Source organism: Anser brachyrhynchus (genome assembly GCF_964034855.1).
Source record: "Anser brachyrhynchus genome assembly, chromosome: 3".
NCBI classification, from domain to species: domain Eukaryota; kingdom Metazoa; phylum Chordata; class Aves; order Anseriformes; family Anatidae; genus Anser; species Anser brachyrhynchus.
Window position 1 is genome coordinate 97,589,005 of NC_137696.1, and position 18,752 is coordinate 97,607,756.

Sequence of the window (18,752 nt, forward strand, 5' to 3'; positions counted from 1 at the left end):
ATAAGACCATGGCGGTACTATCTGTTTTTATGAAAGACTTTAGGCCCTATTACCCTCTTGATATTATTGCCCTGGCATGTTGTCTGTACCAAGTGCATTCTATGTCTTCAGTGCTTCCTGAATTGTTGGGTGCCCCAATAGACTGCTGAGCATCCTGGGGCATCCATCTAACTACTCCCAACCTGTCACATTAAATAATTCTGATGGATATCAAATTTGGCCTCAGGAAATGGAAATATACTGAAAGGTCCTTTGAGACTAAAAGTTACTATTCTAAGAAGCCTTGGATGTTCAAAGGCTGATTTTCTTGAAAGCATATAATACTCTGTTGTTTCTGAGTCTAACAATGTTATCAATTGCCATAATAAACAGCCCTTTTCTTTCTCACCACAATATGAATAGTTGGCAGATGTACAAAACATGATTCTCTAATTTTAATTAAAGTTCTTTTTCTATAGGTAGTCCTAGAGATTTTTTCCTCTCAGGATTAATTCACTATAATACATTAACATGTATTCTAGAAGATGCAAAGATAAGTTGGATCATAAAATGATGTGATGTGGTCACCTAACACATAACACATTTTACCCACATGAACATTTTCTTCATTTTAGACATTAGCACAACTGAGCCCTCTTGGGATTTTACATGGCAGTCTTAAAATCTTAAAATTCACTAGCTAGGCTAAAAATCAGTGATGTGGCAATACTCAAGCTAAAAATAGCATGTTTTTCTCACCATCAACATAAAAGTTATAAACTTTTTTTTTTTTAAACAGCTGTTCTCAACATTTTTCTTCTTCCTCTGCCTCCTAGGATACAAAATGTACCAAAACAAGGATATTGGGAGCTACTCATCCCATTTTACTGCTTCCCCATTAGTGTCATGGACTCCTTTACTGAGATTCAAGGGCTTTTTTTTTCTCTTGCTTTCTCTACCATTCACTTGCTCCTCCTCCTCCTCCTCCTCCTTATAATCATCATCAGCAGCAGCAGCAGCAATATACTCAGTCCTCACTTCTACCTCAGGCTTCCCCTTATTTAACATATCTCCCTGCTCTCTGAAGTTGCCTGAGGGCACAACCTCCCAGAATATATTGCTACGATTTACATATCTTCCTCAACCCTGAATTACTGAATTTCAAGGGGAAATCTCTCCAAGATCTGTTTTCCAGGTCTTTAGTAGTTTCCTCAAATCTACCGTCATGTTCCTGCACAATGTTAAGTAATTTGGTAGGGATGCATCTCAGCTGAAACTCTCTGTTTCACTATAATAGAGGGAATATGTCATTAGGACTGTGATTTCTGAGAACCATGGAAACAAACAAACAAAAAAGTATGTATATATATTCCAAATAATTCAGTCAAGCACTGAACAATGAATTCTCTTCCAATTTCATTATTCCCTACACCAGTTTCTTTCTTCTTACTTTATTGTGAACCTGCTTCTACACTACCAACAGATTAGAAAAGTATGTCCTCTGTAACAGTAAAACCATAGACACAAATAAATTACTGCTTCAGTCATTCACATCTGTTAAACTTCTCATTTTGAAAATATTTTTGTGCAGGTATTCATAGGAATTAGTGGATTCTAAAGGTTCAAGCCACCAGCCCTTGGGTCTCATCCCTTTTCTCAATGGCCTTAGTTTGCTCGCTAGGTAGCACTGCTAACTGTACCTAGTAATTTTTCTGGATGTATATATTGCTGGGGATTTTTCTCTTATTTATGTACTCTTGCATTTTGCATTACTAGTAATTGTGTTGTAGTAGTACTGTGTGAGAGAATTAAATGGTTTTAATAACTGTATCTCACTAAAGGACTCCACGTGAAAACTTGACAGTGAAAATATGTCAAGAGACTTGTCAAGTTTATTATGTAGATATGCACATAATAAAATAGTGCTGTGAGCTGCATTTGACTACAGGTGTGTTTTGTTGATTTAGAGTTGATGTACAAAGGTATAAATGGCTTGGTACCTGTTTACTAGAAACTTTTGACTTTCTCACACAATACAGATTTGACAGCAATCAAGAGAAGAGGCCACGCTACATGTTGCAGAAGAAAGCACTAGAGTATTCTAATGAATGCTCAACCCCTTGCAATGCTACAGGCTAGGTGGGGGAAGAGTGGCTGGAAAGCCACTTTTCAGGCTGGAAAGCTGCCTGGCAGAAAGGGATCTGGGGGTATTGGTTGATAGCCTGTTGAATATGAGCCAGCAGTGTGCTCAGGTGGCCAAGAAGGCCAACAGCTACCTAACTATGATCAGAAATACCATGGCAGGACTAGGGAAGTGATTGTCCCTCTGTACTTGGCCCTGGTGAGGCTGCACCTCAAATACTGTGTTCAGTTTTGGGCCCCTCAGTTCAAGAAGGACATTGAGGTGCTGGAGCGTGTCTAAAGAAGGGCAATGAAGCTGGTGAAGAGTCTGGAGAACGAGGCTTACAAGAAGTGGCTGCGGGAGCTGGGGTAGTACATTACTGTAAGTACAATTACATTAAAGGAGGCTATAGCAAAGTGGGGATTGGTCTCTTCTCCCATGCTCTAAGTGATAAGACAAGAGGAAATGGCCATAAGTGGCACCAGGGGAGCTTTAGGTTGAATATTAAGAAAAAATTCTTTGCTGAAAGGGTTGTGAAGTATTGGAGAAGACTGCCCAGGGAAGTAGTTGAGTCATCATTCCTAGAGGTCTTCAAAAACACGTAGATGTGGTGCTTAGTGACATGGTTTAATGGTGGACTTGGCAGTGCTAGGTTAAAGGTTGGAACAGATGATCTTAGAGGGCTTTTCCAACCTAAATGAATCTATGATTCTATGACTCCATTTGATTTTCCAGCCCACGCATATCCTTTATCATCAGTCAGTTGGCTGTAGTAACTTCGAGGAGAGAGGACAAAGTTAATGACCTGTCATGTGCTTCTAGAAACTTTGTATATTAGAAGATAAGTACCAAAATGTCAACTTTCCTTCTGCTTCTTAATTTAAAGCTCTTCCTGGGTTCATATAACTACCTGAACTACCTATATTTAAAATATTACATCTCTGATTTCTACTGGTTTCAGAGGAATTCTTGAAAATAATACTGCTGAAAAAAAAAATAATATAGTAATAATAAGCAACTCTTGAATAATTTAACAATTCTTAAATGTTTACATTTATTATATTTTAGTCATGATTGCTAAATACTGAAGTACGTAGTACAGGCATGCTAGAGCCAATATTTAGAGGTCTTTTAGGGAACTTCCAGTTACAGGTCTCTTTCATTTCTTTTGGATCTCAGTAAGAATTAGTCTAGAGCTTTCAGTGTCCAAAGATGTAAAACATACTATTAATCTGATGACTTCTACTCTGTAGGAAGGAAAGCTGAGGAAATTTCTGAATATATTTATTGCATCTACTGATATGTTTCATCAATGTACATTCATGAACTTTTTTACAGGATTCCTTCTGATTATACCAGACTATGTGAGATGATATATGCACTGAGATGGGTTAGTCAATAAACATGATTATGACTGCCTAAAGACTAGGAGGTGCGGCATTTTGCATGTTTGCATAAGTGAATTAAAAATAACCTAAGAAATGTAACCCAGATTGTTCCCAAAGAAGGATGTATATTTTGTCAATCATTTCTTTCTACTTTATCTCTTTTATACCTAAATTCAGTTCAAATGGGAATTTTTGTTTTACCTGTTTGTCATTAGTATAATAATTTGACTCAGAAGTTTTAATCAAAATTTAAGTTATCTTCTTTCTTTTCATATAACATGTTCCATTGGAAGATAAAAAATATAAGTTAATTTAAGACTTTAAGTCTCATCAGTCACAGAACAATAGAAAAACATATATCTGCAGATTGCATTTATAATGACACCTGATTAGCTGATAATTGGTGACTTCTTTCTCTGTGAGAGAGGGAGGTTAGTTTTGCTAGAATATAACAGTCTTTGGGTTTTTGTTTTTGTTGATTTTTTTTATTTGCTTTAAAACCTTCTTTAATTTTAGAAACATGGGAGTTGCTCACCATTATTAATTCCAGGCTCTTCTTGCCTGAACTACATATATATTCATTGATGGCAAAACTCTATGCTACCCTGGGAACAAATGAATGACTAAACTGAATAAAATTTTGCTATGAAATGCACAGAGTAAATCTTATGGATTCCAAAGATATGCTAGGAAAAAAATAAAAATAAAAAAAAATAAAAAAGAAGGAAAAAGAAGATGGGCAGAATAAATCATTATGTAGAATGCAGTAAACCTGTTAGCACAGAATTCACAACCACTTTTCAAAAATATGTGGCCAACTTGTGCATTCCACTATCTAAAGCTGTCATTTATCAGCATATTTTCCAGTACTAGCTTAGAATTTTCATCCTGCAGGTGCCTAGATTGTTTTTAAAAATGGGGCTTCATAGGATACCAAAGTACCTAATTCACCCAAAAAATGAAGTGTAAAATTCAATACGGAGTTGCCAACACTACTTTATACAAGCTATTTTAAATTGTGAAATAGTCTAGCTTTACTAGAAGAGACCTCTAAGTGAGATATCTCACATAGCACATTTATTTTCTGTGTCAAGTCATTTAGGTGCTTTCAGAAATGTAATTCAGGCTTTTTTTGTGTTTTTAATATCTCAGCTAGGTTTATGGTGCTGGAAAGGTAAGTACTAACAAATTACACAAATTTAGATTACAGATTAGATTACACAAAACAGATTACACAAAGATTGTTATTCATGTTGTGAAAATTTTATGTTTTTATAAAATAGAACGACCCAAAGTATTATGAGTGTTTCACAATAGCCAATAAATACATGATTTTATACATCCCATCAAAAAGGCTGTACATTCAATGCCTTCTGAAGGGGTTTTGCCACTTTTTAGCAATTTGTCCTTTTCCATTTAAATAAAAACATACAATCTAGAGGAAAATTAATTTGGGGGTTAATGTAGTTAAAGACATGTTGATCTTCCACATTATAGACATAGGGTTTTGTAGCAGTGAGGACCAAAATCTGCAAGTAACTAACAACTGAAGGCCTAAAGATTAAGGTAATGAAAGTTGGAAGTAAAAATACATTTATTGATTTGACAGAAACAGTTGAAGAAAAAAATAAATAAAGACCCAGGTTTGATCTACAAAAGCTGTTTTGTCCCTACAAAACTTGTCATGCTTCATTTTGTAGTGCATTTTTTATGTTCCTAAAGAGCTTACTAAATAGCTAACTTCACCAATATATTTCTATAAATCTCAGTCTGTTTTAATTTTTAAATAATTTCCGTTACTATAATACCTATGGTTTATCTTAGAGTGTTCAAAAATGAGTGTTCAAAATTTGAAAAAATAAATTGTAAAGTTGTTCCATGTATGCTTCTTACCAGACTTGTACTGATCTTGTAAAATTAAACTGCCATGTAGCTTTTTAAAATCTCAAGCAGTAGTACAGTGTATCATTAAATATGAGTGTAGGAGCCAAAGTTACACAAAGTAATTACACTACTCAGCCATGTGACTTCATGCTGTTGAATGTGTGGTCTTTTCACATCTTTAATATAAATTTCAAACGTAGTTACTACATTTTCTACTACAGATATCAACAATTTGAATTGTATCATTACAAAGTTTATCTGACTGATAATAGACTACAAATTAAGTTCAGAGTTAGAGTCTCATATTAAATTAGAAGAGATCTATTGATGCTTTGTAATACATCATTTTTTTACTTTACATGTGATACAAGCACAATGGTTGTATCACATGTAAAGTAAGAAAATGATTTTTATACTTTTCTTTTTTTGTAACCATTTCCTGCAATAATCTTGCCATCATTTTTTTCATTTTTCTAGTTTTCAAATTCGTCTGTTTATTGATCGGAGCATTTTCACCTCTTTTTCATACTCAGTAAATTTACATAAACCTCTTAAATGTTAATTTTTCCATTTGGGGTTTCTATAGTTGTTTCATTCCCATTAAATAGTAATTCAGGTGGGATTTGGGATAGGTTTTTTTCTGTATACATGACATTAAGCAGAAGGTATAAAAAGGAGGCCTACAGGAAAGATGGGAATGGATTCTACCAGTGAGTGCAGTGACAGAACAGGTTTAGAACAATTAGAACAATTTAGGAAAAAATTACAGTCTACTCTGTACATTTTTCTTCCTTCTTTCTTTTCTTTCTTTCTTTCTTTCTTTCTTTCTTTCTTTCTTTCTTTCTTTCTTTCTTTCTTTCTTTCTTTCTTTCTTTCTTTCTTTCTTTCTTTCTTTCTTTCTTTCTTTCTTTCTTTCTTTCTTTCTTTCTTTCTTTCTTTCTTTCTTTCTTTCTTTCTTTCTTTCTTTCTTTCTTTCTTTCTTTCTTTCTTTCTTTCTTTCTTTCTTTCTTTCTTTCTTTCTTTCTTTCTTTTTCAGTATATTTCCCAGTCTGTGTACTTCTTGGAGATGTAAGATCTAAATATTGATGTGGTCTTTTTAGAAATAAAAATCTTTAAATAACTTGAATCTTAAACTTACTGTTGTCACAATATTACCAAAATATGTACAAGCTTGGCTAATATTTTAAACTGTTACTCTACTTATTTTGTTGAACTAGACTGAGTCCCTTCAGTTAATATAATGATTAACTATCTTCTCATCCAACATTGGCTGGCAAGTCAGCAAATCTGAGCAGAAGAAATATAGAAACGGGATTTTATTTTTTATAGTAATATCATCTTAATATACATATATAAAGACAAATAACTTTCTTTGATAGATATTTCACAGAAAATTATAATATATTAGAATTAGGAAAATGAAGTATATCAACAATATTTTACCCACATTACGCACTATGATCAAATTATTTGTGTTTCAGAAAAATAAAAAAACACAGCATTTATTCAAAATTTCAGTGAAAAAAAAAAATCTGTTAAAAGAGCCAAGAGAAACAGCATAAGTAACAAACATACCTATGGGACATAGAAAAAAATATTTCAGTATTTTCTTTCATGTTAAATTTGTTTTTAAGCCCATTGTTTAGCCTTTGGAAAAGAGGGAAGTTGAAAAAACAACTGGACAACTTAGATCCTAAGGAGAAGCAGAAGCCCCAAAGTCTCCACCACTTAAAAAATAAAATGCAATAAAATGCAATAAAATGCAATAAAATAAAATGCAATAAAATAAAATAAAATAAAATTTAAAATAAAATAAATTAAATTAAATTAAGTAAAGAAGGGATTGGATTTCAATAGGCAGTTAATCATTGCCACTATGAAGCATTGAAGCTACTACTCATTACTCCATTAAACAGAAGAGAAGAAAATATGGCTATATTTCCTCACGAAGAACAGAAAGGTTCAGGACCTTTCAATTTCTGATGGGGTTTTTATAGACGTCCATATAAGTTTTAAGTAACACCTTGCCTGTTGCGAATTTAATAGACTTACACTGTTCCTCGAGGCATGTTCCCTTTCCTATATTATTAAGCTCTTCAGGAGGGATGTTGCTCTTCATTTCTATCTGGCCAAAACCACACAAACAATAAAGTAGAAAAGGTTGGATCATATTTGTTAAAAATGTGTTTCTTTTCTTTAAGGTTTTTCACCTATCATTTACTAATAAATACTGCTTTTATTTTCTGCAACAGCTCTTGAAGACCAGGAAATATACATCCCTGTATTAGTAACATAAACATCTAACAATAAATGCCCTTTTGGTCATTTAACATTTTTCTTTCATGTGTGATTTTTTTTTCTATTCAATTTATTTTTGCTGCTTTGCCCACAACACCTTCTCATAACTGAAGTGGTTTCTGCCTGTTTCCTGAGGAAACATCCTCTCAAATATCTCTAAAAAAGCACTTTCTGCCTACTAGTTCTGTCCTGATTCCTGTCCATACCAGATTAATCATACATTGTCTTTATGTTGCAAACCCAGGAAGATATTTCCCTTCTAAAAAAAAAAAATGGTATTTGCCCAATAGAAGGAGATAATATGAGCATATGAAGATGGTCTGTGACCATGGGTAGGTCCAGCACTGGTACGATTTGATTTGATGTGTTCACAAATAAGCCTATCCTGGCAAAGCAAAACATTAGATTGCAGATGACAACAAGCTGAGTGGTGCATTTGATACAATAGAAGGAAGGAATGCCATCCAAAGCTGGACAAGCTTGAGAACTGGGCCTACATGAACCTAATGAGATTCAACAAGTCCAAGTGCAAGGTGCTGCAACTGGGTCAGGGCAATCCTGGACACGAGTACAGACTGAGAGAAGAACTCACTGAGAGCAGCCCTGCAGAGAAGGACTTCAGGGTTATGGTGGACAAAAAGCTCGACATGAGCCAGCAATGTGTGATTGCAGCCCAGATAGCCACAGTACTGCATCCAGGTCTGGGGCCCCCAGAACAACAGGAATGTTGATCTGTTAGAGGGCCACGAAGATGATCAAGGGGTTGGAGCACCTCTCCTGTGAAGAAAGGCTGACAGAGCTGGGGATGTTCAGCCTACAGAAGAAAAGGCTCCAGGGAGACCTCATTGCAGTTTTTCAGTACTTAAAGGGGGTTTATAAAAAGGATGGACAGTGACTCTGCTCAATCGAATAACGACAGGATAAGGAGGAATGGTTTTAAACTAAAAGAGGGGAGATTTACATTAGAGGTTAGGACAAAATTCTTCACGCAGAGGGTGGTGAGGCATTGGAAGAGGTTGCCCAGAGAGGTCGCGGATGCCCCATCCCTGGAGGTGTTCAAGATCAGGTTAGATGAGGCCCTGGGCAACCTGATATAGTGGGTGGCATCCCTGCCTATGGCAGGGAGCTTGGCTTAGATGATCTTTAAGGTCCCTTCCAACCCAAGCCATTCTATGATTCTATGATCTTACACCTCTTGGATTCTCTCTTCTCCCTTCCCTGATCTAGCTGCATCCCCAGGTTTTCAGCCAGACAAACATTAGTGCCTTTGCACAATTTAAGTAAAAGTCTCTTTCGCATTCATACCTGTATAGAACATGCTGAATACAATGCTAGTCCACAAATTACAGAATAGGCAATGTCATCTCAAAGAGGTGGAATATTTAGAAGAATTATATGTGAGCCATTAGCAGCACATCTTGCATTTTTGTATAAGAAAGGCCTTGTCACCTGAGGGGTAGCTGGGCAATTGCATTAATGTTATGTGGAGAAACTGTTGCCTTACAGAAGGGCATTTATTTATAAGGGAATTAATCACCAGACTTTTAAAATCACCTTCCTCAAAGATGCATAAGTAATCACATCATTTTACTGTAGTAAAAAATGCAGAGTATTAATGGCTTCCCTATTAATGGATACACTGTTAGATTTTCTTGTGCTGCATTGTAAACCCTGTCAGCCTGCTGCAAGAAAGGCACTTTTATATCCAGACTTTATGTGAGTGGGTAGCATTGGTATCCTTCGTAAAAGTCAAAGCTCTCAATTTGAACATTAAGGCTATTCTTGCTGCCCCTAGCAGTGATTTGAACACCCCTTTCTGCAACAAACTGAGGCATTAGGAAATGATTTTAGACTGGAAATAGTATATCTGTTAGAACTAGGGTGATGCCCTTTTCTCACCCTAGAGAACAACTGCCTTCCACTAGCAGTGACAGCAAATGCATGCTGCCTTCATAGTGACCAGGATGTCATCAGCTTAGAATCAGTCCAACTCTGTTTGCTTCAGCAATTTTAGAATTTCTGAGGTTTAGTCAAGATAAGAAGTAAAACAAAAAGTTTGCAAGGACTCTTGATGAGTCTTTCCAGCAGTGCCATAATTTTGTCTCTAATAGGCTTTCCTCTGATGGAAGCTAATGTTTTTTTCATTCATTTGCTTTGAAAATGTCTATTTTCAAGTCTGATGATTGGAGCTTTATATAAAGCACATCAGTGAGCTTTGATACTGCCTATTTGGTCTAAAATTAAGATTGTAGCCCTTATAATCTCTCATGGAGATTTGCACTCAGTCTCTTCTGAGACCTAGATTTACAGTGCCTTAAGTAGATTTCATTTTCATTCAAACTTTCTTGAAATTTCACATGCAGTAAAAAAATGTCATTCACTGTTTTTGATTAGAAATGTACATGAAGTTGTCAATACTGTATTCTTATTTCAAAGATTAGTATTTATTGTACCAACAGAAATATTGGTGCATTTCAGGGTCTAGATATATGAGAGACAATAGCTTGTGATTCTTTTCCGAAGAGAATTGTTAAAAATCTATTTCAGTTTTGCATTTAAAAGGAAGGGCAGCTGATAATACTCAGGAAAGTAAAAGCAAGAATTGAACTGCATTAGACTAATTACAATGAATTGTTAACTGAGCTATGCAAATAGGAATTAATTTAATTACAGAAATACTTTCATTTAATCAACAGAAATCTGATGGTCCTCAGATTAATAAAGCCTTATCTTGGAGTTAGTTTTAAAGTGAAAAAGAGTGCTGAACATTAGTAATGGACAACTTAAGAAGGACATGACATAAGAAGTGGGTTTCTATAATTTCAGTTGTCAAACTGAACATAATAATAATAATAACATTTGAATTATCATTCTTCTCTCTATTCCCAGGCTATCTGCTCTTTACTGCCTACAGTGTATCTTGGTCCTTGACTGTAACTCCTAGCAACCACTTGTTTCAATTAAACTGAAAATAAATCACTCTCCCATTAAATAGTTCCTTTTTTTATGCTAACCCTGAAATATTATTGCTTCATTCTAAGTAAAGTGAATATATATGGATGTAACACATGCTGTTTCCTGAAATAGTCTACTCTGCCTTATGCATAAATGCTTTAGAAAATACTAATTTTTCATTAGGGGAATGAAAAAATAAAAGTACTGAAATCACATTAAAGCATAGAAGCCTAGTATAATCTTTCACATATTTTGCTCCTTGGGAAATATTTCTCTTCCTAAGATAAATGGTTGTATAAACACAAAGCCCAGAGAGACTTCTATTATATATATATATATTTAATGTTAACCCGTAACACCAGATATTCATGCAAATGGCACTACATGTTATTTTGACCAATTGATCCTTATCAAAAGTGCCAGGAATGTCCTTTGAATTTCAATGGATTATCATTCAAATTTAGTAATAAAACTATAGAAGACTAGCAGGGATACAGTTATATCAAACATTGAAAGATTTTATTGCTGTTGTTTGATTTTTTTTAGACAAAGGTACTGGAGGGTATTATTCATTTCACATGTAAAAGTAATAGGAAATTCTGGAAATAAGATTCAGTTCCTTAAATAAAAAATCATTTGCTTTCATATAGGTCTATAGGATACTCCTGTTTACTAATTCATTCCTGATTATTAATCTTCCACAAGTTTTATTTTATTGAAGTGAAACAAACAAGAATTCACTGTATTGAAAGACTATGGTGAACCCAGCCTACTGATGATGTCTTTAGTTTCTTGAATTTTCCTCTTTAATCAGAGGAAAATCTGATTAAAGATTTTCAATCAAGCTGATAATTTATGTTATTTTTTTCATATTGAAGCTTCTTGAATCAGCCATCTCCCAATAGGATATGGTCTCTGTTAAGGGCATTTATTTTTCTGAAAATTTGAACAATATATCATAGCTACAAGTAGCTAATCATTCATCAGTGAACACTAAGGAGTCTTCAGTATTTTCAGTAATTGTCTCTTTTGGGGTCTAACTAATGGAAGAAGTACTTCCATGATCTGCCGAAGTTGTTGACAACAAAAATACAAAACAGCTATGTTGAAAATTATGCCATTGTTACTGATATAAAGTAAAGTAGAAGGTTATGCATCAAATCTATGCAGTTAAAAGAATTTGCCTTGCACATTTTTAATTTAAGCCGCTGGCCTCCAAAATTTGTAGATATTCTTTACGCACTTGCAAGTTGGACCGACATGTTGTTCCCAGCTACATTTTTCATTGCTTAACAAGTATTATACTTCTTCAAGGATTTACATTCGACTTCAGATTGTACAGATCTATTTTTATCCTGCTTCCTCTTTAGCTTGCTAACAACAGCATTCAGAGGTCAGCTAACAGCATTCTAGATCTTAGCGTGGCTATGAAGTTAGTTATTTATTTAAACATAGCTAAACAAGAGGTACTGATAATGACAAAAATGTGAACTTTTAAATGGGAATTTGGTATGAATTCCTAATTTTACATAACCTTTAAGAGGTTTTGTATACATTTTGACTCAAAGTTGGTGAATAGATTTGTAAGTTTAGAAGAACAGTTCATCTGTTCTGGCCAGAAGTCTTTATACTGCTTACCTATATATTGGGTCTTCTATCTTGCATATGGTTAAAGTACTGCCTTTCAAAAGCCATCTAGCCTTGACATGAAAACATCAGCAACTGTAGAATCCCGTTCTTTCATGGTAGTCTGTTACCTCACTTGTAAATATGTGAGGCATTTCTAACTATATTTGATTCAAATTCTCTCTTCATTCATTTGCTTTTGTTATACTTTTCTCCACTGAATTAGAACCCTTTAGTGTTTGACATTTTCTCCTTCTGAGGGCTGTAATCAAGTCACCTTTCAATCTTCTTTAGAAAATATATTGAATGTGACATCAGGTTTTGGAATGGTAAAATAAAAAGCTCAACACACTGGTTCTCCAGAATTCCTTTTATTGACTTGATTTTTCAAACTCATCAGGCATGGATGTTCAGGTGACAGAGCATTGCTCTTGCTTTCCACGGAAGATTCTGAACACAATAAATAATAAAGTAGAGGAATGCCAAAGACATAGGTAGCTTTAATGATTAAATAACCATTCCTGCTCAGCATGGAATTCTTCCTAAAAGATGTTAGATAGTTGGTAAAGAATTTATTGAATTCACCCTGGACAGACCTATGGAAGTTGTGCTTTGTATTTTAGATCATGAGTACAGTTGCTGCCTCAGTGTCTCCTTTTAAATCGATCCCCTTTGATCTGGTTAGTTAATTGGCTCCCAATTCACACTAAATGCACTCTTTTTCCAAAGTAGCAAATATATAAAAATATATATACAATATATTTATATAAATATATATATTGCCCTTTTGCATGGTGAGGCCAAGGAGAAAAGGTTAAACACTTTTTTTCTTGCTGTCCTTGAACCCTGCATTCTTCCCTACCATGCTGTAATTAACAATATTTCCTTATCTTCTATCAGGTTTTTCCCTATTCCTCTTCTAGCTACCTTTACTGTTCCCTAAATATATATAAATATGTATAACTATGTTCTTTTTAGCAGAACAATACCCTTTTCCTTGCTTTGCTACAAATGAGCACAGCATTACCAAAAAGGCACTTCTTTGATCTCTTTTTCCCAATTGGCCTTCATTGTACTGTGTTATTTTGTTCATTTAGCCTTTCACTGTTCTAATAATCCAATCCAGTGGCAATTTTAACAAAGGCTGAGAATATTTTTACACTGGTGGCAGGAAAAATGATGAGGATCAGAAGGATTTGGGGTAGAAACAATGGAAGAAGCAGCTCAGTAATCCACTTGGTTTGTAGAAATATGCCTTCTGGCTTTTGTAGAGCAGTTGGAATCATTGTTTTGATGATCTGTCTTCTCTGGTTGTACAATGTGTGTGAGACAGGAGTACCCAGATGTTCCCAAGTCAAAGGAAAAAAATAAACAAGGTAAGCTTTGATATATAGTGTCAGCTTTCATGAAAAAGCTCATCTGTGAGTGCTGCTGTATTTTACTGAACTATAAAAGGACAGCTACTTATTAAATTGAATAATAAGAAATAATAGACCAATTCCCCTCACTTCATGTTGCAAATGTTCTCATGTATGCATGAATACTAGTCAATAGCTTCATTCTTCGAGCAACCTTGTCTAGTGGAGGGTGTCCTTGCCCATGGCAGTGGGGTTGGAACTAGATGATCTTTAAGGTCCCTTACAACCCGAGACATTCTATGATTCTATGACTCTGAGGAATGGCATTCTTGTTTATTCCTATTAGCAAGCCCTAACATTTGCAAGTTGCTATATAGTTTTACTGTAATTTTGTTACTATGGTGATGAGGAATAGCAACAAATTCAAAAAGGGTACTTTGAATGTCCTCTGATTCTAAAGAAAAGTGAATAATATGTCCTAAAAAATAAGTCCAATTCATCTTGCCTTTCTGAAACAACTATTTCCGATGAATGGACTGAGTGATAAAAATTAAAATGTGGTTTGACCCTTTTTCTGCTAATGGTATTTTCTTGTAAGGTGTTTGCTGCATCAGCTGTTTTTGTATATAATAGAGATTGATTGTGGTATTTGGATCTCTTGGTAAATGTTCCATGTACTTACAATAGCTCCATACAGCTAGTATGTATTGGCAAGAAAATTATTTAGTGACCCACATGTTTATCTACAGGTTAGTTTAGAACAAATTAGCTATGCTTTCTTATGTTTTACAATTCCGAGTTAAAAGCATTCTGTTTACCATTTCAAAAAAAAAAAATCTTTTTGAAAAGTATAATTTACTGCTTTATCAATGTCTATTTTTAATTCTGTTGATTCAAGTGACTGACAAAATATGGAATCAATACATGCTACTACCTGAGAATAGATTTGTTATGAATTTAATGTTATTGCTACAGCAAATAATTGAAAAGTGCTTCTGATGTATGTATTGAGAAGGCATTTTAAATCAGAGTTCCTTCATAGCAGAATGTCAAAGTACAGGATATGCAAAAAAGCATATTTGCTATACAATTTTCCATAAGTAAATGGAAGTAAATTCATTCTGCTATAGTTCTTCTACTTCTTTAATGTTACACAGTTAAAAAAAGTTAATTGTCCGAAATATCTATGCAGCTCATAACTGTGATGTGGACAGATTTGTAGGCCCCTGACTGAATTTACAATAATTGAACAGGACATGGAAAGTACTGGACATAACATGAGAAATTGCTGAGCATAATATTGCTGAATGAGTAGCAGACAAGTTATAGATAAAGCCATGAATGATGACTGGTTTTCAAAGATGGTTAGGGGAGAATTCAGAGATAATTGTAATTGGGGGGGGGGGGGGGGGGGGGGGGAGAGAAGAGAAGAGAAGGGGAGATTGAGGATTTGCAGGGGGATTATATTCTTGCAAGGCCAACAGCACTAGGCAACCATATCAGTAATCCCATATAAAGCTAAGATTTTCTAGGTCACCATATCAAAAATACTGAATTTGTGTATGAATGTGACAAAACTGGGGTCAAAGGGGACAAGCATTTAGGTAAGGGTTATTAATCTAGGAGGAAACAAAGGTAGAGAAAGGTAGGGATTAGGGTGGATGGAAGTAAAAATACAGGAAAATGCAGAAAAGAGGTGACAAAAGGACTGGTGGAGTGTAATAAGGCTGCTGCTTATTATGTTTGTCTGGCTGAGCCCTGCATCTGATCAGTGTAGTCTCTGCAGAATTCTTTACTACCTTCTATTTCTGTGTGACCACTCTTTTTACTGGGCAGGGGTTGGGCTTTTAAACTGGACTGGCCAGTGGCTATAGTGACACCCATATCTGGAAAGACTCCAAGTCTCAACTAGCAAGTTGGTAAGAGGCTCAGGATCTGTGTATAGATATCAGCCATATTTAGAACTCGTGCTGATGCTTGAGGGCTTCATGAATCTGGGTCTATTTGTGTTTAGAAAGTGAGGAAGTGTGCATGTTCATTGGTGAGCTTCAGTCCTGACCAGCTAGAGATGAGGAGAATGAATGTTAAAGTCATCTGTGTTTTACATGCTCACATGAGTATTCTTTGTGCCTATGTGGTATGGGGAAGGATACCACTTTCCATACCCATCTATGTGGGCACCGTGAGTGTGTTGTGTATGTGTGTTTGTGTGTGTGAGTAACTACTGAGAATACACTCAGCCTCGCTGGACCCAAAGTAATGGGAACGACCTCCTTCATCTGGAAGCCCACTGGATTCAGCTTCCTTTGTGAGGCAGATGTGACTGTTCCCTGTCTCCTGGGACCACAGTTCCCTATCTCTTCCTTCCTTTAATAAAGATGAGTTTACTCACTCACGCATATTTATGCCATGTGTATTCACCAAACAAACAAAATATACAGGGGTATTCTAATTTCTTTTCTTTTTTTTTAAGTGGTGATAGTTTACAGGTGTCTCAGTCAGTAACTAGAGCTTCACAATGTAGATAATTTAAGAAAAACACAATAAATAAAAACATCTAAATGCCTCCTAAAATTAATTAATTAATTAATTAAAGTGAGCTAATGAGAAATAATAGGCAAACACAAGATAGTAACTGTCCTGGGATCAGTAATGTTTAATATCTTGATCAATGACATATAGACTGGGATCAAGTGCACCCTCAGCAAATTTGCAGATGACACCAAGCTGAGTGCTGCAGTTGATAAAATAGTAGGAAGGAATGCCATCCAAAGGGACCTGGACAAGCTTGAGAACTGGGCCCACATGAACCTAAGGTACTGCACCTGGGTTGGGGCAATCCCAGACATGAGTACAGACTGAGAGAAGGAGGCCCTGAGCAACCTGGTCTAGTGGGTGGCGTTCCTGCTATGACAGGGGGGTTGGAGTTAGATGATCTTTGATGTCCCTTCTAGCCCAAGCCATTCTATGATTCTAATATTTATGGGCAGCATACCAAGAAGTATCCTTCTCTCAAACACACCCTAATTTCCTATGTTCATTTCTTTTAGGTCCTTTCTGTGAGGAACCTAGTAATCCTTGTGCATCTCTGCCATGCCTAAATGGGGGTCTATGCCAATATAATCAGTCTGGATATATTTGTGATTGTCCAGCAGGCTTTCTTGGTCACAGTTGTGAAATTGATGTCAATGAGTGTTCTTCAAGGCCATGTAAGAACAGAGGTACATGTATTGATTTGCCGAATGTAAGTATAAACTTCAAAGATCTATATTTGAACACAGTGCTAAACAATTTAATTCTAACTTAGCATTATCTGTATGTATTATGTTCACAATATTTCTGTGGTTAAAATGTTTGAATTCCACATTTTCAGTTGTTCAGAGGATACTTACAAAACCAACGATGTTGTTTCATTTCTTTTTTTATTTTTCTCTAATAAAATCTTCTGATATAAACATGATACAACAGTCATCTTTATTACCTAGTAGTAGTCTCATATTGTTGCTTTTCCTGTGATATCTGTTTTTAATTTTATTATTTTAATTTATTTTATTTTATTGTAAAATAGAATAAAATTCACGCACACTCTCCAAGATTTGATAATAGTCATATCAGGTAGTATTTCAAACTGCATTGTCAATGTTTTTTCATTAGCATGACTATTGCAAATAGCAGTGATTACACAGAAGCAATATAGTCAAAGAAGAGTTCAAAAGCTCAGTTACCATAAACCAGTGATATATGCTCATTCACAGAGAGAGAAAAAGAGAAGTTGCTAAAAAACATGGTGGGTTTCTAAATTATGCAAACTGTCTAAATATTTCATGTCTCCACTTAATTCTTAGCTAGTAAATATACTAGCACATACTAGCAGTAGTTTGTTTCAAACATATAAAAATCTCTCAACAGATGATAAAATAAAGTTCCTTGATCATGCTTTTAGGACCAGTTCTGAAGCAACAGTTGAACACTACCAATTTCACTGGGGGAGCAACCCCCCCATATACTTTCCCTTTTCTTTCTGACATGAAAAGGCCTGTAGAGAGCTTTACATTGTCCAGAAAAATAAGGATGAGAGTATCAGCTCTAATAAATATTTTGTTGTAAAATAATTTACTGTTCTTGCTGTGTAAATTACAGATTGCAGTAGGTGGCAGATGTCTTTCAGCATCATAAAGAAGCATATTATCCGTGCTTCATGTTGGGGAGGGGGGGGAAGGATACAAACCATTTTCTTTCCTTCTCTAAATATTGAATACTCTTATATTATATAATGTAATTCCTGCACTATCACTGTTTGATAGAGATTTTCACACTGAAATAAATTTAGAAATGAGGAAAAACAAACAAGTTACAAAGCACCTTCTTGATTCAGTTATGAAATCACAAAGCCAGACAAATTTATAGCTGGTGTATTTCGAACTAGCAAACTCACCTCTGGTATAATTTGTGCTGGAAGTCCTATTCCACTTGTCCTAAATTATGTTTGTAATCTATTTTGGGCTATGATTGTTTTTTGTTATGTATTTGTAGTCTGTTTAACATGATGAGACACTGTCCTGTTTAGGGTCTCTGTAGTAATGGAAGTAAATACTAATTTCTGAGTTGCCTTGGGTACAAAAAATAATTATTTCCAATTTCCTTTTCTTCTATAGGATGTGGCATGTAGTTGTCTGCCATTATTCACTGGCAAGTTCTGTGAGAGAATACTGAATCCATGTGAATTGTTGCCTTGCTTAAATAATGCAACCTGTGTAGCTCAACAACAGAACTATAACTGCCGGTAAGATTAGAAATTAATTTATGTCAGTATCTTGTAGGATCACTTGATGTCATTGACTGCAGAAAGAAAAGATGTCATCAGTTATAGAGTGCACAGAAAACTATAAACACATTTTAACAATTTTTTCTTATTTTCTGGTGCTCTACAATGTAACATCTTGAAAATTAATTGAAATGATAAAAAAAAAGATTTAAAGCACTTAAGGAGTTATAAATTGTTTCCTCATCAATTCTGTAAGATAAAATATGTAAATCCTGATGGACCGACAATATGTGAGACAATTAAATTACAGATACCATTCCCATTCAAAGGATATGATGTTTATGTTATGTTTCTGAAAGGGTAAGACAACTGTGTTC

General features: G+C 35.0%; 1 protein-coding gene across 1 annotated transcript in view; it reads left to right on the forward strand.

Annotated features, from left to right (window-relative positions):
- The window catches only part of EYS (eyes shut homolog), a 959,435-nt gene that overhangs the window by 148,652 nt on the left and 792,031 nt on the right, over positions 1-18,752 (forward strand). Inside the window, exons 5-6 of the mRNA XM_080584128.1 lie at positions 16,661-16,854; positions 18,266-18,393. Of these exons, the coding sequence (XP_080440254.1) occupies positions 16,661-16,854; positions 18,266-18,393 (322 nt within the window). The remainder of the gene's footprint in view (positions 1-16,660; positions 16,855-18,265; positions 18,394-18,752) is intronic.